Genomic DNA, 25,921 nt, shown 5'->3' on the forward strand with positions numbered 1-25,921 from the left:
TCAAGTCATTCAACTCCAACAGTGTGCGTCAGCCAGGCTCGGTGTGTGTATCAGCTCGGCTCGGTGTGCGTCAACCAGGCTCGGTGTGCGTCAGCCAGGCTCGGTGTGCGTCAGCCAGGCTCGGTGTGTGTATCAGCTCGGCTCGGTGTGCGTCAGCCAGGCTCGGTGTGTGCATGTGTCAACCCGGTTCAGTGTGCGTGTGTCAGCCCGGCTCAGCGTGTGTGTCAGCCCGGGTCAGCGTGTGTGTCAGCCCGGCTCAGCGTGTGTGTCAGCCCGGCTCAATGGATGGATCAGTGTGGGTTCCCCCATTGCGTCTGCGCTGGTGTTCGTTCCCCCACTTGTACTCTCTACTCTATTCCCATTCCTTGATCTCTCTCTCTCCACATCGTGACCTTGATGGTGCAGTCTGTAAATATAAACATACCGGAAAGCCAGGTAGTATGGGACCATCCGCCTGAAACAAACACACAAAATAAGAGTCAAATGTAGCTCTCATTAATGTGGTAAAAACATGACGGATTTGGGGTTAAGTGATTTTGGGACGTCCCATTTGCTCACGAAACCCATTCCATCACGATTTTAAACAATAATAAAAAGAATTACTGCATTTGCATTTGATAACAACGACAAAAAACATTTGGATGGCGCCTACACATCAGGAGGACGTCCCAAAGCGCTGGACATTCAGGGATTTGGACCCGAGCTGGGGTTTCGGATCAGGAGGGGTAGAGGGCAGGGAAGGTAGGGGTAGGAGGCTGACTGAAGGTGCGGTCGTGGAGGAGGGTCTTGAGACACGCTTTGAAGGAGACAAGGCAAGGAGCAAGCCGAAGGGTCTGGGAGATGGAGTTTCAAAGGATGGGGGCAGAGAGACTGAAAGCCCGACCGCCAATGGTAGGGTGGGCTGGGCGGGGAACGTGGAACAGGAGGGAGTGGACAGGTCTATATAATGTTAGCAGGTCGCGGAGGTAGGAAGGAGCAAGCCTGTGGAGGGCTTTGAAGGCGAGGACAAGGACGAGGATTTTGAACTCTATCCTCTGGGGTACGGGGAGCCAGTGGAGCCGGGCGAGGGCGGGGGCGATAGGGTCACGGAGCCTGGCGCGGGAAGAGGACACGAGCTGCAGAGTTCTGAATGTTCTGCAACTTGTGGAGGGAAGAGCTGAGAAGGCCGACAAGAAGGGAGTCACAGTCTATATATTCTAACGTGAATTGACCGTGTATTTTGTGCGCAAAACACGGCAGCCAATTGTACACAGTCGTGGATTGAATGACCAACATTTTGGGGGGGAGGAGGGATTATTACCCCCAGAAAGTGTTTCACCAATCGGTAGTAAGTAGTTATTTATTGCAAAGTGGTTTGGGTGTGTGTTTTGTGGGCGAATTTGGGATGTTTTTCTGTGATGGAATGAGATGTGCTCCGAAATTCCAACCAATCTACAAACCCCCAAACTGGAAGGGGGCAGTAGGGGGTTGGGGCGTGGTGGGGGGGTGGGGGGGTGGTGGGTGACCGTCACCTGAAAAATCACACAAAGAAGTGCCCGCTCGGCGTGCGGAGCAGCCACTCACCGTGCCTGGTAAGCCTGGTTGTCCCGGAGCTCCCACCTCGCCCTAGGAGAAGAAAGACAACAACCTACTTTTACACGGAGACTGTCGCCCACGATAGCATCCGGGAGCGCTGCGTGGTGACGGAGGTGGACGCTGAGCGAGCGAGGTAGAGGCAGGGAGTTGCAGAGTTCAGTGGGTGAAGACGCGGCCACCAGAGGGTGGCGCGGAGGCAGGGGCGGTGGGGACGTACAGAGGTCCGTGTTAGCTGGATAAAGGGATCGGGTGGGGGTAGAGGAGTGGAGGATGTTGGGGTGTGAGGCTGAGGAGCTGGGGAGGGGGTAAGGGAGGGGGTGAATTCCGCTGCACTTTACGTTAGCAATCTCCCCACCTTTTGACCCTTTTCGGACTCCGGGCCGATGGGACCCGACTCCCCCCGATCCCCCTGTCAAAACATCACAGGAGACGATAGGGAGAGATGGTTAGACACGGGTTAGAAGAGGCGATACACCGGCTGAACCCCATCCCCTTTATATCACGCCCCTGTTAAACGCGGATCACTTTGGAAGACGGAAGCGCGGTCACTCTCCCGGCTTCCTCAGGAAGTGACCTCCTTAGACCGCGGTCATCCGGCCCCAATAGCCCATCAGCCCCGTCGCCAGCCGAATCAAGGGTGAAAGGATAACATGGCTGACGTCAGAGCACAGATGACATCGCTTCCCGACAGTCAGTCATCGCTTCAGCGTACGGGAAGCGACATCAGCAGCACTTGCAGGGTGTGCAGGAAGTGATGCCAGCGACCACCCGATGATCCGTCGACGGGCGAGAGCTGCATGGGCGCGTGGCGTAGCCTCCGAGACTGATCCACGCCTCATTCGCACAGGCCGCCACCCCCGCCACGCACCTCTTACCTTCTCTCCTCCGACTCCCTTGGGGCCGGAGGCTCCGTCAAGCCCAGGAAGCCCGGATTCTCCCTGTGAAGACAGCACATGGGCACAGGTCACTGGACACGAACCGCAAGGCACCACGTCAGGCCAGGGCACCAGTAACGTTGCCCCCTGCCTGGGTTTTAACTGGACTGACTGTGTGCTTTGACTTGCCTTGCCGGTTGCTGGCTTTTAAGTCTTTTAAGTTAAATGGCACGTATTATTTGCGGGACATTGCCGCGTGCAAACCGGCGGCCGAACGTTAGTCAGTTAGCGATACCCTCCGACTCGCTTCAGTATGATGAGGTGGGGATTACGATTATTATAAACACTATTTATCCCTTCATTAAACACAACTTCAGACACACCGAGGCAACCAGTCAAGAGGAGACGGGTTTAGAGTTGTAAAGGGGCAATTTTAGGACAGACACCAAGAAATGTTTCTTCACTTAAAACAGCAGCTTAATGCTGTTGTGGGGGGAACGGTGTGACACTGTGACCAGCGGTCGCTGTGTGCCTACCTTCTGACCCACGGACCCCGCGACCCCTGATCTCCCCGGCTCTCCCTGTGAAAACAAGCAGAAAATAATTAATTAAGCCCGGCTCGGTGTGTGTATGTCAGCTCGGGTCCGTGTGTGTATGTCAGCCCGGGCCAGTGTGAGTATGTCAGCCCGGCTCGGTGTGTGTATGTCAGCCCGGCTCGGTGTGTGTATGTCAGCCCGGCTCGGTGTGTGTATGTCAGCCCGGGTCCGTGTGTGTATGTCAGCCCGGGTCCGTGTGTGTATGTCAGCCCGGGTCCGTGTGTGTATGTCAGCCCGGCTCGGTGTGTGTATGTCAGCCCGGCTCGGTGTGTGTATATCAGCCCGGCTCGGTGTGTGTATGTCAGCCCGGCTCGGTGTGAGTATGTCAGCCCAGCTCGGTGTGTGTATGTCAGCCCGGCTCGGTGTGTGTATGTCAGCCCAGCTCGGTGTGTGTATGTCAGCCCGGCTCAGTGTGCGAACACTCTGGAACACTCTTCCCCCAATCCCTGCGCCTTGCTCCCTCTCCCCTCTTTCAACTCCCACGTGAAAATTTTCCTCTTTGACCGTGCTTACGGCCACCAAGGGAGAGGGCGAGGTGGAGATGGAGGGATGGAGTTCCAGAGGGTGGGGACAGAAAGGCCGAAGGTCTGACCATTGATGATGAAACAGGCAGGGAGGGGGATGTGGAGCAGTCCAGTGACGGCCGAGTGGATGGAATGGGCAAGTTGGTGAAGTTTTAATAGGTTGTAGAGATAGGGAGGAGCAAGACTATCGAGGGCCTTGAAGGTGAGGGCAAGGATCTTGAACTGTATCCTCTGAGTGATGGGGAGCCAGCGGAGCTGGGCGAGGACGGGGTGGGTAATCGGCTCACAAGGAGAGGACATTATAGCGTTACCCTACGTGAAGGTTCCTGTACGAATGTAAGTCATTGTGGTTTTGTTATAACAATGCCTCACAATATTCCAGTCCATTAATGAGGTGACCTGCAGTTTTCCTCCTACCTTCCTTCCAGGTATTCCCGGGAATCCGTCTTGTCCCCTTTCTCCGGCTTCTCCCTGGGTTGAGCCAAAGGTGGAAAGAGGGAGTGAAAGGCGGGTCACGTAGTGTCCGGACCAGGTTTTATTATTGTCCAATTCCAAAAAAAAAAGGTCGAGCTCTGAATGTCCCATGCACCGCAAAAAAATCCAATGGTTTGCAAAACTCCACCGCCTCCTTCCATCACCCGCATCAAACCTCGCACCCCACCTCGCCCCAGTCCTCACCGGGTTCAACTGTCTCCCTGCCTCCCAGTACAATACAAAATTACATTTATAAAGTGCCTTTCATGTTGGGAGGAGGTCCCAAGGCGCTGAGCAGTGATTAGGATTAGTCAGGGATTAGGACCCGAGCGTGGGAGGCGGGGGGGAGGATTGGGATCAGGGAGGCTGGAGGGCAGAGAGGGTCTAAGTTTGGCTTCAGGGGTATGGTGATGGTGAGAGAGGAAGGGGGTGGGGGGGGGGAGACGGGTTTGAAGGTGTGGAGGGAGGGGTGCGTGGGGTTCGGAGTGCGAGGGAGAGATGGGGAGAGGGTGGCGGTTGGGTGGGCGGCGGGGGCTGAACGGATCCCCTCAATTTTTGGTCTTGAAGAAATCCAGCAACTCCTCGGAGTTGGAGTTGGAGGAGGATGGGAGAGGCATGAGAGGGTGGAACGAGGAGCTGATTGGTCGTGAAGAAGAAGCCTGGAGTTGTCCTTGGCCTCAAAGATTATCTTGGAGTAGATCGAAAAGCTCCTCACTCTCACTTACAAACCCCCATCACGCCTCCAGCAACTCCCTAGCTTTGCTGTAATGGAGTAACGAAGGGTTGATGGCTGGGAGTGATGGGGGGGTTAAAGTCCCAATTTCCTGCAGTGTCTCACCACTCCCGTGGCTGGAAGACAGAGTGGTTGAAGCAGGACACTGGGACTCATTTAAATAAACAGCTCAATGCCTCCTCCCTTTCCTCCTTCAAGGCCGGTCTCAGGACCTTTCTCTTTGACCGTGCCTTCAGCTCCCCTCTCGACTCTCTACCCCCTCCTCGCTCCCTCCCTTCCCTCCCCTCACCCTGACCATTTCCCCCCCAATGCTCGGGTCCTGACCCAACTGTACAGCGCCTTGGGACGTCCTCCCGACGTGAAAGGCGCTCTATAAATGGAACCTTGTTGTTATTGTTGTTGTTGTTGAATGGGGGGGGGGGGGGAGATGGTGGGGTGAGCGTTCCGGAGGGCCGAAGTGTTTTCTTCACCGAATCAATGGTATGGTTGTTAGCACACGGGCATAGTTGGGGGTGGGAGGGAGGAAAAGGAAAGGGAAGGTAAGATGTATTGGAGGAATCTTTTGAGAAACTGTCTGGACACCCCAATGCTCCACTGCCGGCTGAACGTGTTATTATATAGTAGACAACAAGCACACAAAACCAGAGCAGCGAGTGAGACATTCGCCCATCCATTTTCCAGTTTTACGTAAAGAGACGTCTATCTCAAGTCAGTCACTAACCTTGCCTCCTGGAATCCCAAGCAAACCATGATTCCCGTCCGCCCCTGGGGAGCCCTGAAGGAAGAAGGCAGAGGTTAATCCCGAGGACAGAAGATCACAAGATTAGGTCAGGTTAAGGTTAAGAAGATCCTTCAACCGAAACCTATGTCTGAGGTGACGTCCCTTCGGAAGAGACCTTAAACGGAGGTCCTGTTCAAGCGGATGTCAAAAATCACATGGCACTGCTCGAAAAGAGACGGGAGTTTCTCTCTCCCCCGTCAAACAAAATCGGTCACTCGCATGTTTGCGGGACCTTGTTATGTGCCAACCGGCTGCTGCACTTCGCCCCTAAAATACATGTCCTGCAAAGCGTTTTGAGGTGTCTCAATGCCGTGATAAGGTGCTATATCGAACGCAAGAATATTATTATTTTTATTATGTGAACAAGAACAACAGCTTGATTTACAAAGAATCCTTCGGGCTGGGCAGAGTCTCGGAGCGCTTAAAAGTGGAGCATTGCGATGCCGAGCCGGAAGCAGAGGGAGGCGACCATAGAACTAAGGAAGTTTTATTATTATTATAATAATAATAACGATAATAACCCTTGCAATCGATAAAGTGCTGAGATATCTTAAAGCACTTTACAGAGATTTTATTTAACTTTTTTTTTGGTCAGCCGTGTGTCTGACACATGCGGAAACCCTCCACCGTTGCGTAAGGATCTCCAAACCGAACTGAGAATTCCACGTCTCCCACCTACACATGGAAATCCCAGAGATAGGTTGTTGGAATGGAATGCGCTCTCTCTCTCTCTCTCTCTCTCTCTCTCTCTCTCCCTGGAGGGACCCATCCCGCTTCCCTAATCCCAGAAAGTATTAGGCGCAGGTTGGCGAGAGCCAAGGCTTGGGGACCCCAGAGTCTGCGTTGGGGTAACTGCTGGAGTCCAACCAGCAAAAAAAACACAGCTTGATTTGGTTTAGATGTAGTGACTGCGTATTTATAAACAAAAGCAGAGTCGAAATTGCTCCATGTAATTTCAAGAGAACGGACAATATTTACTGTTGGCCAGGTCACCAGGAGAGAGAAACTCCCTCCTCTTCTCCCGAGAGCGCCGAGGGATCTTTAACGTCCACCGGAACAGGAAAAAATAGGAGGGCAACAACTTGTATAAGCCGTCTACATGCGAGGTAGCATCTCAGAGCATCAGTGACCTCAATTTAATGTCTCACCCGAAGGACAGCACCTCCAACAATATAGTGCTCCCCCAGCACTGCACTGGAGCGTAGGTGGACTGTGGGAGCAGCCTATGGTTGAATTAATTATTCTGAAAAAATGTTTCTTCATCCATTAAATCTGGTCTGCGAGCTATACAACACGCACCGCGTCTCACCGCACTCCACCCCACCCCACCCCACCGCACCCTACCCCATCACATGACACCGCACCGCACCACACCGCGTGTGCCATTCCTTACCGGTTCTCCCACTAGTCCTGGTTTTCCTGGCAATCCAATTTCACCGGGCAAACCCTGAGAAATAAAACAGCAAACAGCATCATTGGCAGCAAGCTTTAAGATCTATCTTTTTGACCATGCTTTCAACCATCCTCTCCTCAGCCACCTTCCCCCCCCCCCCCCCCACTCCACCATAACTTGCAGGTCCTGAAATTGTCATTCACACTGGACGCTGTGTTTCTACTGTTTGGTTTGCCTTTCTGGGCCTCGGAGATTGTGGAATGGTTTGCTATGATTCTTTTTTTTGTCACTTGTTCTTTTTGTCAGATGTTCTATCGAGCAGCTTGGGACTGTCTACCTGAGGTCCTCTTTGGGGTTGAATTGGCTCCAAGGTGACATATTTGGCACAGGAATGTCGGAATCGAGCCAGCCCTCCGCTGACAGTACAGGTCCAGCCTCAGTCATTGGCAGGACCTGGAAGGGCAGACCAGTCACTGGGAGCAGGGAATCATCCCACTCTGCTCCTGTTAACCCTGTGACCAAAGCCCTGATCGTCCTAGCTGGACAAACACCCGGAAAGCTTGCCAGACAGCGCTCTCAATGGAAAGCTATGCAGGTTTAGCTGGTTAGACTCCAGCAGTTACCCTAACGAACACTCTGAGCTTCCCAAGCCTTGGCTCTCGCCAACCCGTGCCTAATACTCTCCGTAAACTCTCACCTGCTCGCCTGGAGATCCCGGGGGCCCGGCAACGTCGGATTGTCCTTCAGCTCCCTACAAAGAGGAGGATCTGATTAACCGATGACCTTGACCAAATCTTAGTGCTTCACAATACAGTTTGCACAGTCGGGGGGGAGAGACCCGAAGCGCTTGATGGTTCTGGCTGGGAACCCGAGTTCAGGTGAGTCTTGTTGTAAGCATTGGTCAGTAGAGGGAGACATTTCCCCACTCAGATTGAGCTTCGAGCACCAGTTGGTGACGTCTCACAATTAACACACGTTGTTTAGCCTGAAAACAATTAGAAATATTCCCAGGGATTAAATATTCATCAGGGTATTGGATATTTGACGGAAAATAATGTGAATGGGAAAGCGCAGGGAATGGGATTAGAGTAGAGAGCTCCGGTAGGGGAGCGAGACCAGCACAGACACCATGGGGGAGAGAGAGCAGAGTGTCTGTGTGTCACCGTGTCCGTGCATCTGAAAGAAGGAAGACAGGACGTGTTACTCACCGGAGGGCCAACTCCGCCCTGAGCCCCTGGCAGCCCTGGGTCACCCTTCCTGCCCTAGAGAACGTGAGACACAGATGGAGGGCGTTAAAAATTGACAGCAATAATATGACAGAAAATCATTCTCCAGAAAAAAAAAACAGCGAGAGACGCCAGGAGCATTTGGATTACACAGAACGTTATCAGGGTCCAGGCGCTGAAGTCACGGTTGCTTTACAAAAGAGGTTTAGAACAACATCAACAAAAACAACAATTTGCACTCAAACACCGTTCACGTGCAGAAGTCTCAAAGCACTTTACAGGCAGCGTGGAGTCCGGTAGCTCGGTGGTTAGAGCGCTCGCCTTGCAAGCGAGAGACCTGGGTTCAATTCCCGGCAGGGCGAAACCTTGGGCAATTTTCCTTACTCCGCACACCTGATAATAATCCCTCAAGACCTACCTCTTTGACCTATGGCCGCCTCCCCCTCTCCCTTCCTCGGCCACTGTTCAGCGCTCCCAGAAGCTACCTTGAGCGATATAAATGCAAGTTGTTGTGGTTGTGTACATGGCGTGGAAATAAATATTTGATGCAGAAATTACTTGATTATTTTGCCCACCTGAATCTATTTGGTTAAGAGTTAAGGAGCAAAAGGGGAGGTGTTACGCTGCTGGGTATATACTATAGGCCACCAAATAGTAGGAACGAGCAAATCTACAAGTAAATTTCAGAAAGATGTAAAAACAATGGAGTAGTGGTAATGGGGGACTTCAATTATCCAGTGATAGACTGGGGGGAGGAAACAGTGTAAGGGGTAAGAAGGGGGAAGAATTCCTGAAATGTGCACAGGAGAATCAAGTAGATTACAGAAAGTGGAATTGGATATGTGAAAACCCATCACCGAGATCAGCCGAGTGACTGACACACACAGAAACCCATCACCGAGATCAGCCGAGTGACTGACACACACAGAAACCCATCACTGAGATCAGCCGAGTGACTGACACACACAGAATCCCATCACCGAGATCAGCCGAGTGACTGACACACACAGAAACCCATCACCGAGATCAGCCGAGTGACTGACACACACAGAAACCCATCACAGTGCTCAAGGGTCTCCAAACTCGACTGAGGGTTCACATATGTATGTCACCCTACACGTGGAAACTCCCTTGACTGTGATGGAAAGCATACGCTTCTCTCTCTCTCTCTCTCTGGTTAATAATGAAATCATTACTTACCCTCGGCCCCTGAAACCCAGGTGCGCCATCCGTCCCATCCCGACCTGGAGGTCCCTACAATAACAACAATAAATCTCATCTCAACCAAAGACCCATAGAGTTTACAACTTGTGTCTGTGCTGGTGATCGTTGCTCCAATCGAGCTCTCTACTTTAATCTCATTCCCTGCTCTCTCTCCGCATCGTGTCTGTGCTGGTGCTCACTCCCCCACTGGAGCTTTCTACTCTCATCCTATTCCGCAGGTGCTGTGTTATAACGGTGTAACGCAGGGCTGTGTTCTTATTACTCACCATGGAGCCGGGCGGCCCATGAGGACCTATGGGGCCCGGGGGTCCCTGTGTAATAACAGAAAGTCTCAGTTACGGTCAAGTGAAGAAACACACAATCATAATAACCCTTAAATTTGATACAGCGCCTTTCACACCAGAAGGGTTTACCGCCAGCTAGGACTACCGTGCTCACGAGGGCTTTGGCATGCAGGGTTAACAGGAGCTGAGTGGGATGACTCCCTGCCCCCAGTGACTGGTCTGTACCTCCAAATTCTGCCGTTGAGCCAGGCCGGCTGTGCGGTCGTTAACATGACCCGCCTGGCTCAGGAATCAGACCCGATCGAGCCTGTCACAGAGAGTGGGAGCCTGAGCCAGGCTGAGCCAGGCTGACACACACTGAGCCAGGCTGACACATCCTGAGCCAGGCTGACACGCACCAATACTACTGTGCCCAACACTACTCACAGCTTCTCCTTTCAGCTCAATAGTCGGTACCTGAAAGAGATGATGATATGTATCAATTAGCACCAAACAAGACATCAATCAGGAGAACAAGGCAGAGTCAGATGTTCCCTGAGGTGTTACCAGGGATGAGGGCTTCATTTGTTGAGTGTCAGCCTGGCTCAATGGTAGCGCTCTGAGACACCGTCCGGCTTGGAGGGCGCTAAATAAATCCAAGTTGTTGCTGTTGTAGCATCTCTTGCCTCAGTTACCTCAACAACCTCTGTCAGGTCATCCCTTAACCTTCTCAGCTCAGCTCTAAATAAACACTAAATAATAAAAATAATAATCTCTGCATTTGTTGGAGCGCCGCATCACGTCGTCGACACATCTCAAAGGATATAGTGAAAAGTGTAGTGACTGTGTATTTTGTCGGTGATACGCGTCAGCCTATTTGCGCACAGCAATGTCTCATCGGAAGGACGCCACCACCAACAATGCAACAGCTCCCCCAGCGTTGCATTGAAGCATCAGCCTGGATTTTATGGGTTCCAAATCCTGACGTGGGGCTTGAACCCAAAATCTTCTGACCCAGAGGCGAGAGTGCTACCACTGAGCCGGGCTGGCACCCTGGGTTTGATCCTAGGCCTCAGCCGTGGGTGCTCGGCAAAACAACAATAACAAATTGCATTTCATGTCGGGAGGACGTACCGAGGTGCTGGACAGTCAAGGGTTTGCACCCAAGCTGGAGCCAAGTGGGGTGGTGGGTAAGTGGTGGGGGTGGGTGGTGGCAAGATGACCGAAGTCACAGTCAAAGAGGAAGGTCTTGAAACATGCCTCGAAGGAGGCGAGGGAGGGGTCGAGATGGAGGGATTCCAGAGGTTGGGGACAGAAAGGCAAAAGATCCCACCCCCGATCTTGGACCGAGCAGTGCAGGGGACATATTGCTGGCTAGAGACCGCTAGTGATAGGGTTTGGGGAGATTACATAGGTAGGGAGGAGGAAGACCACGGAGGGCTTTAAAAGTGAGGACAAGGATTTTAAACTCGATCCTCTAGGGGATGGGGAGCCAGTGAAGCTGGGCGAGGAGGGGGCGATCGGATCGGCAAATGTAAGACGCATATCCTTACCACATCTCCCAATGTTCCTGGGGATCCAGCTTCTCCCTGGGCAGGTTAAAAGATAAACATACACTGGGGTTAACAGCACAGGATCTCCCCGAGCTCCACACGTGTGCAGTGAATGGGAACCGCAGAGACCTGAGCGACAGAGGAGCTATAGAGCTATAGAGGGGCTGCGCTGTAGTAAGATTATTTCCACTGGATAGCGAGTCAGCGTGAGGTTGAGGCACAGCAGATAGAGGGGTTTAAAGTTGTGAAAGGAGTCGAGACGGTGGATGTTGATGGGCTGATTTTCACTTGTTGGGGAGTCTATAACGAGAGGGTATAATTATACATGAGTCGGGAACATATCAAACAGGGAGTTTCACCACGACCATGGTGACAGTGTGCAACTCACATTCAATAGAGGGGTGTAGGAGAGGGGTAATAGAGGGGTATAGGAGAGGGGTAATAGAGGGGCATAGGAGAGGGGAATAGAGGGGTATAGGAGAGGGGTTGAGGAGAGGGGTAATAGAGGGGTGTAGGAGAGGGGTAATAGAGGGGTATAGGAGAGGGGAATAGAGGGGCATAGGAGAGGGGAATAGAGGGGTATAGGAGAGGGGAATAGAGGGGTATAGAAGAGGGGAATAGAGGGGTTTAGGAGAGGGGAATATAGGGGTGTAGGAGGGGGTAATAGAGGAGTGCAGGAGAGAGGAATAGAGGATCATTCGGATGGATTAGTTGAGCGAATGTCCTATTTCTGTGGGAGGGAGGGAGGGAGGGAGGGAGGGAGGGAGTTCAGAGGAGCCAGTTATTGGGGAGGGGGGTTTCAGGCTATACGGTGAGTTGGAATGTGGTGAGACAGTGTGAGAGTAGCGTCTCTCCCGCTGGACGTCAGCCTGACAAGGCAGCCCTGCACTTACTTTCTCCCCTTTAATCCCGGGGACACCCTGGCTCCCGGGGCTGCCAGTCCGACCCTGGGGAGAGGAAAGAAGAGGTCAGTGCACGTGGTATACCACCCCACCACCCCCCGCGTCCAGACTGGCAGCTCAATGTCCCGATGTGAGTCAGAAGGCTGTGGGTTCGGGCCCCACGTCAAGGACTTTGAGCTCATAGTATAATTTGACGCTCGGGCACAGTGATGGGGGAGTTGCTTGCTCCATTGTCAGAGGTGCCATCCCACTGATAATAATAATAATAATAGATAATAATATATTATATGTCCTATTTCTGCGTGAGGAAGGAGGGAGTTCAGAGGAGCCAGTTACGAGATCGTAAACGAAGAGAAGGGAGTTTCTCTCTCCTGATGGAAAAGAGAAATAATCCTCCAAATGAAACTGGTCGCTCACTCCTTGGCCGTTTGCAGAACATTGCTGTGCGCAAATCAGCTGCTGCGTTTGTCCACAAACACACAGTCACTACACTTTACAGTAAGCTGAAAGCATGATATCAAATTTCACACAAGGCCTTATCATATCACTGCTTTACTGTAAAGTATAGTGACCGCGTATTTTTGGGTGAACATGGGAGGCAATTTGTGGACAGCAATATCCCGCAAACAGCTATGAAGTGAGTGACCAATTTTATTTGAGGATTGTTGGCCAGGACACCGGGAGAGAGCAACTCCCTTCTCTTTTTCCAATAGCCCCGTGGGTTCTTGAACAGGCACAGATGGACTTGAAACCCACAACCTCTGTCTGTCTCAGATGAGATTTGTGGAGTCCTGTAGCTCAGTGGTTAGAGCACTCGCTTTGCAAGTGAGAGACCTGAGTTCAATTCCAGGCAGAGGGCGAAACCTTGGGCAAGTTTCCTTACTCCACACACCTAATAATAATCCCTCCAAAAAAACAAAACAATAATAAATTGGTCATTTTCAATCCACGACTGTTTGTGGGACATTGCTGTGCGCAATTGGCTGCCGCGTTCGCCCACAAGTATACAGTCAATTCACTTTACAGTGTGTTCTGTGAAGCGCTTTGGGACGTCGAGAAGACGTGAAAGCGCTATATCAAATGCAAGGATTCTTATTTATTATATTATTACTGATTGAGCCGGGCTGAGCTTATTTGCGGATGAACACAGCAGCTAAATTCCCAGGGTTATTTATCGATTACTATCTTATTAATAATAAATTATTATTAACGATCATTACTAATAAACCTTCAACTTGATACGGCATTGCCCTTTCACATCAGGAGGACATCTCAAAGGATTGAGTGTGGAGTGCAATGATTGTGTGTTTGTGTGGTGAGGTGTCAGAAGGATTCGATAGGGTAGATACAGAGAAACTATTTCGGAGAAGTTCGGAGGCAGTTTTTCACCCAAAGGGTAGTGGAAATCTGGAACTCTCCCCCAAAAGGCTGTGGATCCTGGATCCATTCACATAGTCAAAATTGTGATGGATAGATATCTGTTCGGTCAGAGTATTAAAGGATATAGGGTAAGGACGGGTAATTGGACTTGAGGTGCAGATCAGCCACGATCTTATAGGATGACAGAACAGGTTCGAGGGGCTGAATGGCTTACTCCTGTTTCTATGTTTCTATGATTGCCGCAGTGATCTGGTCTCGAGGCTGCATGTCCCAGTATCAAGCCAGGTTTCTCCGATCTGGAATTTCAATTGTATCCCCACATCCTGCGAAACCCGGCCCACGGAGTCCCAGAACGACTGAGGGGGATTGCGGAAGTCAGCAAGCAGAGGCAGACTGGAGGAATTCCCCAGCCAATGCCCCAGCCTCTTCCTCTCTCTCTCCTACACATGGCCTGTCACTCAGTGCTGCGTGTTCCTGAGGTTTCACGAGCCCCAAATTTCCCCTGGTCCCTGACTGTGGACCTATCTGTCTCGAAACTTTACGATCCGGTGGATCCATCTGTGCCTGAATGGTGGAAAGATAGTACGGATGGTAGCAAGCGAAGACCCATGTTTGGTTCCCAGACGGGGCAAAACCTTAGGCAAGTTTCCTTACTCCACGTGCCTCTGTTTACCGCGCAGTCAGTAGGAACCCGGTCGTTATAGTTGATCGGTGGATCGCTTTCCAGAAGTAATAATCCCTTCAAAAAAAACTGGCTGTTTATGGGACAATGCTGACACACAAAATGCTCGGTAATCTTCCCACTTCAGCCACCCCTTGTCTGTCCGCCCTCTTAAGCCTATTAGACATTGTCCGACCTGTGGGCTTTGTGTTAGCCTGGCTCAGTTGGTAACACTCTAGCCTCCCAATCTGAAGGTTGTGGGTTCAAACCCCACTTCGGGACTTGAAGCTCACAGTCCAGTCTGACACTGCAGTGCGATGCTGGGAGGAGCGCTGCATTGTCGGATGAGACGTGAACCCGAGGTCCCGTCTGTGCCCGTTCATGTTAAGTGGTTTGCGAAATCTGCGCTCAGCATTAGATCCTTCGGTTGCAAGCGTAGCTGCAACGGGTACAGCTATTAGATTATTGTTATTAATGACGCTCCTATTTTCCAGCCTTCAAAAATCATGTTTGGATACCATAGGGAAAGACGTTACGGACAGGATATGTTCCTGAGAATAAAAATCCACACCTGTTCTTGCTTTTCAAGCTCCAGTTAACTTAAAATACCTCCTTCAAAATAAAATACCTAAAATTCCATCTGGCATTGGAAACTAACCTTTGGCACTTGACCCACGAGTCTCTCCCTGCTCTCCCCCTTCCCCCCACCGCCCCCCCCTCAACTCGAGGCACCAATTTGGCCCGGCTCAGTGGTAGCACTCTCACCGAGGAGTCAGGGTTCAAGCCCCCACATTGGGACTTGGAATCGCATCGTCTAAGCTGTCATCACAGTGCGGTACTGGAGGTACGTTGCATTGTTGGTGGTGAGACCTGAAACTGAGGTCCCGTCTGTCTGTTCAGGTTAGAGATCCTGTGGCGCTATTCAAAAAGAGAAGGGAGTTTCTCTCTCCCGGTGTCCAGGCCAACAATCCCCCAAATAAAATTGTTTACTCACTTCATGGCTGTTTGCGGGACACTGTTGTGCGCAAACTGCCGGCCGCGATTCACCCACAACATACATAGTCCCTGCACTTTACAGTGTATCCAGTGAAACGCTTTGAGACGTCTCGACGATGCGATGAGGAGCTATACCAAATGCAAGGATTAATATTATTATTATAATTCAGACCACAAGGAGCTGGAGCCCCACCCCGCCCTCCTTCCACCATTACCGGGTCCTGCGCTCAGAAACAGCAGCACGGAACACCTCCGACAAACATCTGTCGAGTGATTTACTACTACACATGAGGCGCTGCACAGATGTGCACATGGAAGAGTGGGCGGGGGAGGGTTGGAACAAGGAGGAACATTATAGGGTTAGAGATAGCACAGCGGAGATTTCTCAGAGGTCACCGGGGAGACAGCTGTCAGCAAAGAAGGAATTCTTACTCCCGGAAAAGCAATCCGTCAATCGACTAACAATCAGGTTCCGAGTTACTGCTAAGTAAACGGAGGCGTGTGGAGTAAGAAAACTTGCCCAACCGTTCGGCCCTACCGGGAATCGAAGCCAGATCCTCTCGCTTGCGAGGTGAGCGCTCCATCCACAAAGCTTACACGACTCCACAAGACAGGAATGATATTGTAAAACATATTTTAATGTAATTTCCTCAGTAAAGCTCAGACGAGTCTCCCTGTGGCCAGTGTGTGATTGAGATACTTTTGAAATCATTCTGGGTTTGAGGCTGTTGTTCTAATTAAGAGGCTCAAAACTGAGACTGAAAACTGTCCACAGTTCCCCATGATTCCTATCCGATTCCATTTAACCCCTCGCATTTGCCACAGGGTCGAGAACATCAAAATGTCTCAGAGGGCTTCACGGTGATTGATGTGAAAGCGTAGTGACTGTGTATTTTGTAGGCAAACGCGGCAGGCAATTTTCACGCAGCAACATCCCATCAACAACCATGGAGAGAGTGACCAATTTGTCGGCCAGGACACCGGGAAAGAGAAACTCCCTTCTCTTCTCTTCTCTTTTCCAATGGTGCCACAGGATTTTTAACGTACCCCTGAGCAGGCACAGACAGAACCTGGATTTAATGTCTCATCTGACTCCACTGCATTGGAATGGCAGTTTTTAGTCTATGTGATACCAACAACAACAACTTATACAGCGCCTCTCGCGCAGGGTACAGTCTCAGAGCGCTTGACAGTGGCAGAGCACGACGCCAAGCCGTGACCGAAGGTGACCGTAGGCACCGTGGAAGAGGATGTTCTTCAGACGCGACCTGAAGACAGGGATGGAAGGAGCAAGAGGGAGAGTTCCAGAGTTTCGGAGCATAGTGCCTGAAAGTTCGGCCACTGCTAGTGGAACGGAGGGTATGAAGGACGTGCAGAAGGCCAGAGCCAGTCGGGCGCAGGCATTGGGTAGCGGGGTGGAGGGTAAGCAGTTCGGATAAGATAGGGAAGTGCCCAGGGCACGAAGGGATTTGAAGACAAGTGTGAGGATTTGGAAATCGATCCTTCTACGGAGCCAGCGGAGCCTGGCTAGAACTGGTGTGATGGGCGCCGGGCTGGGGAGCACTCTTTCTGTCGTATCACTGCTTTAATCCCGCTGCTCCCTCTCCAGCACCTTGTTGCGATTAGGAAACCATCAGTACCACAATTCTGACCCTGTTGATTTTGTGCAAGAATACTGAATTCCAGAGGAACGGAATCCTCACTCACCTCCGTTCCGGGAAGGCCGGGTTTTCCAAGATATCCGTCCAATCCATTTTCACCCTGAGAGAGAGAGAGAGAGAGAGAGGATGAGAAGACCACTCATGACTGTCCACAATACATGCCCTCCAGGCTGCATTGGTCAGGGTTAGGGTACCACATTTGCTACATAAAACATAGTCACTACCTTTGCAGTAAATCCCTGTCTGAGAGGTTACGGGCAATGCAACAATTGTTATGATTATCCCAACCAACTAAGATATCACTTTTGCATAAATATAATTGTGTGTGTGTATGGGTGCGTGCCTGCCCTCATGAATCACTGAAGTCAATAAGACAGAAATAATAATCCTTACATTTGACGCGGCATCTTATCGTGTCATTGAGATGTCTCAAAGCGCTCCACAGTATTTACTGTAAAGCAGGGTAGCTGTGTGTTTTGCGAGTGAACGCGGCAGCCAATTTGGGCACAGAGACGTCCCACAAACAGCCATGAAGCGAGTGGTCAATTTTATTTGGGGAATTGTCGGCCAGGACGCTAATAGCGCCACGGGATCTTTCACGTCCACCTGAACATGCACCTGAACGAGGGATTTAAGGTCTCATCCAAAGGACCTCTGACGATGTGGCGCTCCCACAGCACTGCACTGCTGTGAGTATCAGCCTTGGACTGTGAGCTCAAAGTCCCATTGTGGAGCTCGAACCCACAACTGTGGTATTTGGAGGCGAGAGTGCTGCTGACTCGGATGACACACAGTGAAAGCATTCAGTCACCCACACAGACATCCTGAGAGAAAAAGGCTCCTTACACACAACAGCCGAGGAAACTATTCTGAGGTTAAAGTGAGGCGGAGAGGCCAGATGGGCAACGACTGAGAATGTTGCCTTACTGTTTGGAAAAACAGGACTCAATCTCTTTATGATTTTGTTTTTGAATTCAGTGGAGTCCTGCGGTGTCGTGGTTAGAGCACTTGCCTCCCAAGCGAGAGGACCTGTGTTCGATTCTCCTACTCCACGTGCCTCTGTTTACCGAGCAGTAAGCAGGAACCCACTTGTTAGTCGACTGGCAAATCACTTTCCGGGGTACTGTTTGTGGGACACGGCTGTGCACAAATGGCTGCCGTGTTTTGCCCGTAAAATATAGTCAATTCATTTCACAGTATATTCTATGAAGCACTTTGCGAGGTCTCAACGGTGTGATAAAGCGCTATATCAAATGCAAGGATTATTATGATTAACCCTCTGGCAAAAAAAGGGGGTGCATTCTCCCCAAAAAGGAACACACACACACACACTCTCCAGAAGAGAGGGTGCTCTCCCCAAAAGAGTCCCTCCTTCTAGTGAATCTGTGTCTACAACTTTCATAGCGGACAAATGGAAACCAAACATATTGAATGGAACACATTAATCATAATAATTATTATAATATTCTCCACATTTGATAGAGTGCCTTTCCTGTCAGAAGTACATCTCAAAACACTTCACAGGGTCTTACTGTAATAAGTGTGCGTTTTGTGGGTGAACACAGCAATTGACACAGAGCAGTATCTGACACACACTGAGCCGGGCTGACACACGCTGAGACGGGCTGACACTCCCTGAGCCGGGCTGACACACTCTGAGCCGGGCTGACACACGCTGAGCCGGGCTGACACACGCTGAGCCGGGCTGACACTCCCTGAGCCGGGCTGACCCACACTGAGCCGGGCTGACCCATACTGAGCCGGGCTGACCCACACTGAGCCGGGCTGACCCATACTGAGCCGGGCTGACACACGCTGAGCCGGGCTGACCCACACTGAGCCGGGCTGACACACGCTGACCCGGGCTGACACACGCTGAGCCGGGCTGACACACGCTATTAAACAATTTATGAAACCTCTTACCTTCTTGCCACTTGAGCCCTTCAGACCTCGCTCGCCCTGCATGCCCTGAAACCACAAGGACACCAAGTCACACTCTGCCCCGAAGAGCAGCCAGCACTCACATAGAATCATAGCTCAGTCCCACTTCTCCGCTCTTTCCCCCATATCTTTGCAAACTTTTCCTTTTCAAGAACCTATCCAATTGCCTTGTGAAAGTTGTTATTGAATCCGTTTCCACCACACTTTCAGGCAGTGCATTCCAGACCGTAACAACTCTGTGTAAAAAAAAAATTCTCCTCGTCTCCCCTCTGGTTCTTTTGCCAATTATCTTAAATCTATGTGCTCTGGCTACTGACTCACCCGCCAGTGGAAACAGTTTCTCCCTATCTACTCTATCAAAACCCCTCATAATTTTGAACACCTCTATTAAATCTACCCTTAACGTTCTCTGCCCTGAGGAGAACAATCCCAGCTTATCTAGTCTCGCCACATAACTAAGTCCCTCCTCTCTGGAACCATTCTGGTAAATCTCCTCTGCACCTTTACCAAGTCCTTGATATCCTTTACATTTACAACACAATTTACATTTACACAGCGCCTTTCACCTCAGAAGGACGTCCCAACGATTAGACAAGCTTAGGCTTTCAGTCCTGAGAGAAGACGACTCAGATAGGACTTCTTAGAGATGTTTATCATTATAAATGGGATTGAAAAAGTAATACTTTCGGATGTACCGAGACAGAAGAACAAGAGGACACAGGTTTAGAGGTGTAAAGGGGCAATTTAGAACAGACACTAGGAAGTGTTTCTTTACCCAGAGAGTAATTAACGACTGGAACAGGAATGCCAGGAAGGTTGGTTCAGGACACTGGGACTTGTTTAAAAAACAGCTGGATGCTGTGCTGGAGGGGGTTTGGGGGTTCTGGAGGAATGAGATCAGATAGGCCGAAGGGTCTTCTTCATTCGATACAGATCTTGTGATGTTGTGATCATCTCGAGTGCAGCTATTTCTCAGATTTTTTTTTCACGATCGGCCTCTCGTGGTTTATTGAAGGAAAAAGAGTCCAGCCTCTGATTGCTAAAACTGGCCAAGGATTGAGCTTTTCACCTCTGAGGACCTTGGTTTGATTTCTGCCCTCAACAAATCGAATGGAATTGAGAAACCAACCCAGAACCGTTCGAGCAAGGGTGCAAGGACAAGAGGGTTAGGGACATGAAGTGCAATTCCACAGAACGTTCTGGGCAATAGGACACAGGACAGGGGTGGAGGAAGGGTCAGGAAAGAGGGAAAGAGATGGAATAGGGGCACCAGTCAGGGGCGAGGAATGGGGAATAGGGGTCGGCCATTTAGCCCTCAAGCGTGTTCTATTAGATCATGGCTGATCTGCACCTCCATTTATTCACCTTTGCCCCATGTCCCTTATACCCTGACCTAACAAACATCTATCCACCTCAGTCTTGACAACGTGACTGGATTCAGCATCCACTGCCTTTTGATTTCCAGATTTCCACTACCCTTTGTGTGAAAAAGTGCTTCCTGATCTCACTCCTAAATGGCCTAGGTCGATTTTAAGACGATGCCCCCTTGGTCTGGTTTCCCAGTTTCTCTGTATCTGCCCTATCGAATCCCTTTATCATCTTAAACACCTCAATTAGATCACCGTTCAATGTTTTAAACTCAAGGGAAGACAAGACAAGTTTTCGCAACCTGTCCTCATAATTTAATCCTTTTAGCCTTGGTATCATTCGTGACATGGGTAGGTAATGGTGAGAGGAGGGGTAGGGGCTGGGAGGAGTGGGGTCTCTCTGGCAGGTGGAAGGGGTGCAAGAGATCTGAGGAACTGAAGGACTTCATCTTCATCTGAAGCTCTGCTGTGAGCGTGTGAGATACAAAGCACATACTCACCGGGGGCCCAACGAAGCCTTCCATCCCTCGCTCCCCAGGCTGGCCACGATCTCCCTGTCAATAAAAGATCAATATTTACAAATCATTGTGGAATCCTGTAGCTCAGTGGTTAGAGCACTCGCCTCACAAGTGAGAGGACCCGGGTTCGATTCCCGGCAGGGTGACACGTTGGGCAAGTTTCCTGACTCCACATGCCTCTGTTTACCTAGCAGTAAGTGGAAAAACGGTTGTTAGTCGCTTGGCAGATCGCTTTTCCGGGGGTAATAATCTCTTCAAAAGAAATAAATAATAAATAGTGATTTAGTCAGCGCTGTGCGCAATTGGCTGCCGCATTTCACCCACGAATTATACGGTCAATTCACCTTACAGTGTATTCAGTGAAGTGCTTTGAAACGTCTCGAAGACGTGTAAGGCACTACATCAAAGGCAAGGATAATTATTATTATCCCAAGCGATCACAACGTAAGAAATAAGAAACCAGAGGAGATCAGAAAACATAGCGATCTACAAATTAAACGCGGATGTATCTGGCAATGTGAAACAAACACGGTTCTTCTAATCGTGGTTACAACTGGGACTGTTAATAAGCCTATTCGGGAATGGCTTAACAAAATACCTGGTGCACAAAATATCAACCGCATATTTTCCCAACAGCGGCATCTTTAACGTCCAACTGAACCGGCACAGACAGAGCCTCGGTGTAACGTCTCATCTGAAGGGCGCCGCCGCTGACAGTGCAGCACTCCACCAGCACTGCACTGGAGCATCAGCCTGGACTGTGAGCTCCCCAAAGCGGAGCTTAAGTCAACAGCTTTGGTGACTCAGAGGCCGGAGTGTTACCGACTGAGCCAGGCTGAGAGCCAGCAAGTGGGACTCAGCAAGGAAACACAAAGCAGATAATGCCAAGGCTGATCGGATGAATGATTTACATTTATACAGCGCGCCTTCGCACAGGATTGCGTCTCAGAGCGTCTCACAGTGTAACCACCGCGCAAGGCAGGAGAGGTGAGGGGGAGTTGACCATAGGCACGGTCAAAGAGGAAACCACAACAAACTGAAGGCCCGACAGCTGAATATATTGTAAAGTGGATCGACTGCGTATGTTGTGAGTGAAAAGTGGCGCACGGCAGTGTCCCACAAACAGCTGTGGATTGAGTGACCACATTGTTTTTTTGAGGCATTATCACCCCTGGAAAATGCGGAAGCCAATTGACTAACAATCAGGTTCCTACTCACTGCTAGGTAATAATAATAATAATAATAACAATAATAATAGTAATAATAATAATAATAATAATAATAATCCTTGCACTTGATAGAGCGCTTTTCACGTCGGGAGGACATCCCAAAGCGCTTCACAGAACACACTGTAGAGTGAATTGACTGTATATTTGTGGGCGAATGCGGCAGCCAATTGCGCACAGCAATATCCCACAAACAGTCGTAGATTGAAAATGACCAATTTATTATTGTTTTGGGTTTTGGAGGGATTATTATTAGGCTCTGTGTGGAGTAAGGAAACTTGCCCGAGGTTTCGCCCTCTGCCGGGAATTGAACTCAGGTCTCTCACTTGCAAAGCGAGTGCTCTAACCACTGAGCTACAGCACTCCACAAACAGGTAAACAGAGGCACGTGGAGTAAGGAGATTTGCCTGAGGTTTCACCACCCCCACCCCCCCACCCCCAACCCCCCGGGAATCGAACCCGGGTCCTCTCGCTTGCAAGGCGAGCGCTCTAACCACTACGCGACTGGACTCTATAGTAAGTGCTGGCTGGCAAGCTTCGTAATGTTGGCCGGCACAGACAGCCCAGTTGCTGACTTGCATTATAACAAATCTTGCTGTTCGAAGGTCTGGCAAGACAGAGCTGGGACCGGCTCCGTTAACACTGGTTCTGTTTGACTAAATTTTACTCAGTACCCATTAACTCTAAACTTCCACAAAACAGCGCCTGTATGCGAATTAATTGATTCCTTTTGTTTAAGCGATGGGAAATCTCACTTGATTCTTGCAATACCTTCGCCCTCTGTGCCTCCCCCAACCCCCCCCCCCCACCCTCACCACCCATTACCTCAGAAAGGGAGGCGTAAATTAAGCCAATTTCAAGGCTTTTTGTCTCTTCGGTGACTTAGAAATAACAACACTCCTTACGTTTAATATAGTAAACCTCAATTTAGGAGCACGTCTCGGATGCCTTCACAGGGCATACTGTAAAGTGTTTTCTAAGCGAACACAGCAGCCAATTCGAGCATAGCAACATCCCACAAACAGCTGTGATATCACTGACCAATTTTATATTTGGGATTGTGGGCCAGGACACCAGGAGAGAGAAACTCCCTTCTCTTTTCCAATAGCGCTGCGGGTTCTTTAACATCCACCTGAACAGGCACAGACGGGGCCTCGGTTTAATGTTTCATCTGAAGGACGGCATCTCCGACAATGCAGCACTGCATTGGAGTGTCAGCTTAGATTAAGTGATTGCAAGTCCTGATGTGGGGCTTGAACCCACAACCTTCTGACTCAGAAGCAAGAGCGCTACCACTGAGCCAGGCTGACCTTACGATGTAATAAAAGTACAGAGATGGGTTAATGGCGTCCCCCACCCGTCCTTACGTTCCTAGTCAGTGTTACCACCACGGAGATCAAGGGTCACTTGAGGTCAGTCTTACCTTAGGTCCTGTCGGGCCAGGAGGTCCCGCCAATCCCTGGATTCCTGCATCGCCCTGAAACCAAGAGAGAATGGATTACGATAAGGGCAGGCTGGAATTATACTGGGACAACCCGATTTACAGCCTGACACGTTCGGAAACTCATCTCCGTGCTTCAGAGAATCCAAACCAAACTGAGAACTCCATGCATCCCACATGGAAACTCCAGAGAGGGATTGTCGGAATGGAATGCGCACTCTCCTCCTCCCTGGAGGGACGTATTCTGCTTACCTAATTCCGGAGAGTATTGGTAAGAGCCAAGGCTTGGGTACCCCAAAGTGTGCGTTGGGGTATCTGCTGGAGTCTAACCAGTTAAAATGGCATAGCTTTGTCATCTATAGCACTGTCTGGGAGAGGAGAGGAGAGGAGGGGAATTGAGGAAAGGAAGGAAGGGGTTAATCAATTTGTTTCCCACTGGCACTAAAATGAGTTGGAACAGTATTCGGGTGATTAAGGTTAACAATAACAACAATCCTTACATTGGAAACAGCATCTTTCACGTCGAAACACCTAATAACACTTCACAGGATTTACTGTAAAGTGTAGTGACTGTATTTTCTGGGTGAATGCAGCAGCCAATTTGCACACCGCGACGCCCCACAGACGACTGTAAAATGAATGACCAATTTTAACCGGGGGATTGTCAGCCAAGACACCAGGCAAGAGAAACTCCCTTCTGTTTTCTAATAGCACCACAGGATCTTTAACATCCACCTGAACAGAGCCTCAGTTCAACGTCTCATCAGAATGACGGCACCTCCGACAATGCATCACTTCCCCCAGCAATGCGCTGAAACGTCGGTCTTGATGTGAGCTCAAAGTCCTCAACGTGGGTTTTGAACCGAAGACGAGAGTGTGAGTGACTGAGTTGGGCTGATAAGAGTTTAGGATTGAGGGTTGTGGAGAGATTGAGATTCTCCCCTGAGACAGTAACACCTTCTAAACCTGATTAAGATCCTCTCTGAGGAAGTAATACATTTTGTTTAGAGATGTAAATACTTTTGAATCGATACCTTTGTGCCTTTGGCTCCATCTCACGGAGTTCAGTAGCTCAGTAGTTAGAGCACTCGCCAAGCAAGCAAGAGACCTGGTTTGTATCCTGACAGGGCAAAACGTTATTTTCTACCACAAAATATACTATCATTTCACTTTAGAGTATATTCTGTGAAGCGATTTGAGACGTGTTGAAGGCTTGATAAGGCGCTATATCAAATGCAAGGATTATTATTATTATCCGTCCCCCTTAGTCCAGGCAGGCCCATCGCTCCCTGTTAAAATAAAAATAATCCTTGCATTTGATATAATGCTTTATCACGTCACTGTGACGTCTCAAAGTGCTTAGCAAAACATTGGCAGCCAATTGCACGCAGCAGCCTCCTACACACATTCATGGACCAAATTATTATTTTTGTTTTTGGAAGGATTATTACCCCTGGAAAGCAATCTGCCAATTGACCAACAACCGGGTTCCTACTTACTGCAAGCTAAACAGGGGCATGTGGAGTAAGGAACTTGCCTCCCCGGGAATTGAACCCCGGGTCCTCTCGCTTGCAGGAAGAGTGCTCTAACACTTTGAGTTAACACTGAATCAGAAGGTTCTCGGTTCAAGCCCCGGGTTGGAAAATAATCCTGGATTGAGTGACCAAATTCTTATTGTCCTAGGAAACTTGCCTAAGGTTTCGCTGCGCCCAGGAATCGAACCCGGGTCCTCTCGTTTGCAAGGTGAACGCGCTAACCACTAGGTTACGGGAGTCTACCGTGAAGCGTAGTGACTGTGGTGAATGGGGCAGTCGATATGTACACAGCAACGTCCAACAAAAACAGCCCTGAAGTGACTGAGCAATTTTATCCTGGGGAATTGTCAGGCAGGACATTGGGAGAGAGAAACTCCCATGGCTTTTCCAATAGCGATGCGGGATCTCTAACGTTCACCTGAACAGGTAGAGACGGGACCTCGGTTTAAACCTGTTAATCTGTGATTGAATTAATCTGTGAAATTCTGCCATGTGAACTGAAGAACGACGCCTCCGACAACGCGCTGCTATCCCTTGTCAGCCTCACGTGTGAAAATGAAGCAATTTCGGGTCCTAAACAAACGTGGTTAATCCTGGCAGCGACTTGGGCTCCAGCCAACAGGTTTATTTATAATTTTTATGAATTAACAGAGAGATCTCAAGTGTAGCCTCAGACGTCAGATGCAGTCGATTAGAAAGAGCTGATAAGCGACAGGTGTCAGGCGCCGGCTGTGTTATTACAAGGTGGCGTCAGTTACCACAGGAGCTAAAGTAGCTCCATAAAGTGTAGTGGTCCCGAAGGGTATGAAACGAATGGCTGTGGAAATCAGCCGGTAACTCGCATCACACGAAGGCCCAACGGAACCACCTCCTGTCAACGTACAGTGGAGGGACATGAATGGGCAAACACCAGGAATAATAACCCTCGCATCTGACACAGCGCCTTAGTACGTCCGAATTTCGCAGATTAATTCAATTACAGATTAACAGATTTAAATTAAATTAAATGATTACGCAGGGAGACAGAGCTGCAAAACTCTTCACAGGTTACATTGCAAAGTAGGGCCACTGTGTGC

At 50.0% G+C, this 25,921-nt stretch overlaps 1 protein-coding gene and 1 non-coding gene across 2 annotated transcripts in view; one reads left to right on the forward strand and one right to left on the reverse strand.

Moving 5' to 3' along the window:
• The window catches only part of col22a1 (collagen, type XXII, alpha 1), an 87,198-nt gene that overhangs the window by 35,157 nt on the left and 26,120 nt on the right, over window positions 1–25,921 (reverse strand). Inside the window, exons 13-31 of the mRNA XM_042332560.1 lie at window positions 23,293–23,346; window positions 20,626–20,679; window positions 18,741–18,785; window positions 16,864–16,917; window positions 12,111–12,164; window positions 11,218–11,253; window positions 10,112–10,141; window positions 9,668–9,712; window positions 9,378–9,431; window positions 8,160–8,213; window positions 7,649–7,702; window positions 6,952–7,005; window positions 5,499–5,552; window positions 3,988–4,041; window positions 2,987–3,031; window positions 2,451–2,513; window positions 1,931–1,984; window positions 1,564–1,605; window positions 425–454 (exon numbers count right to left, since the gene is read on the reverse strand). Of these exons, the coding sequence (XP_042188494.1) occupies window positions 425–454; window positions 1,564–1,605; window positions 1,931–1,984; window positions 2,451–2,513; window positions 2,987–3,031; window positions 3,988–4,041; window positions 5,499–5,552; window positions 6,952–7,005; window positions 7,649–7,702; window positions 8,160–8,213; window positions 9,378–9,431; window positions 9,668–9,712; window positions 10,112–10,141; window positions 11,218–11,253; window positions 12,111–12,164; window positions 16,864–16,917; window positions 18,741–18,785; window positions 20,626–20,679; window positions 23,293–23,346 (930 nt within the window). The remainder of the gene's footprint in view (window positions 1–424; window positions 455–1,563; window positions 1,606–1,930; window positions 1,985–2,450; window positions 2,514–2,986; window positions 3,032–3,987; window positions 4,042–5,498; window positions 5,553–6,951; window positions 7,006–7,648; window positions 7,703–8,159; window positions 8,214–9,377; window positions 9,432–9,667; window positions 9,713–10,111; window positions 10,142–11,217; window positions 11,254–12,110; window positions 12,165–16,863; window positions 16,918–18,740; window positions 18,786–20,625; window positions 20,680–23,292; window positions 23,347–25,921) is intronic.
• On the forward strand, window positions 20,717–20,789 carry trnav-cac. The gene has a single exon. It is a non-coding gene; the product is annotated as a tRNA-Val (tRNA).

The sequence above is a fragment of the Callorhinchus milii genome, unplaced genomic scaffold (genome assembly GCF_018977255.1).
Source record: "Callorhinchus milii isolate IMCB2004 unplaced genomic scaffold, IMCB_Cmil_1.0 Scaffold2, whole genome shotgun sequence".
Lineage (NCBI taxonomy): Eukaryota > Metazoa > Chordata > Chondrichthyes > Chimaeriformes > Callorhinchidae > Callorhinchus > Callorhinchus milii.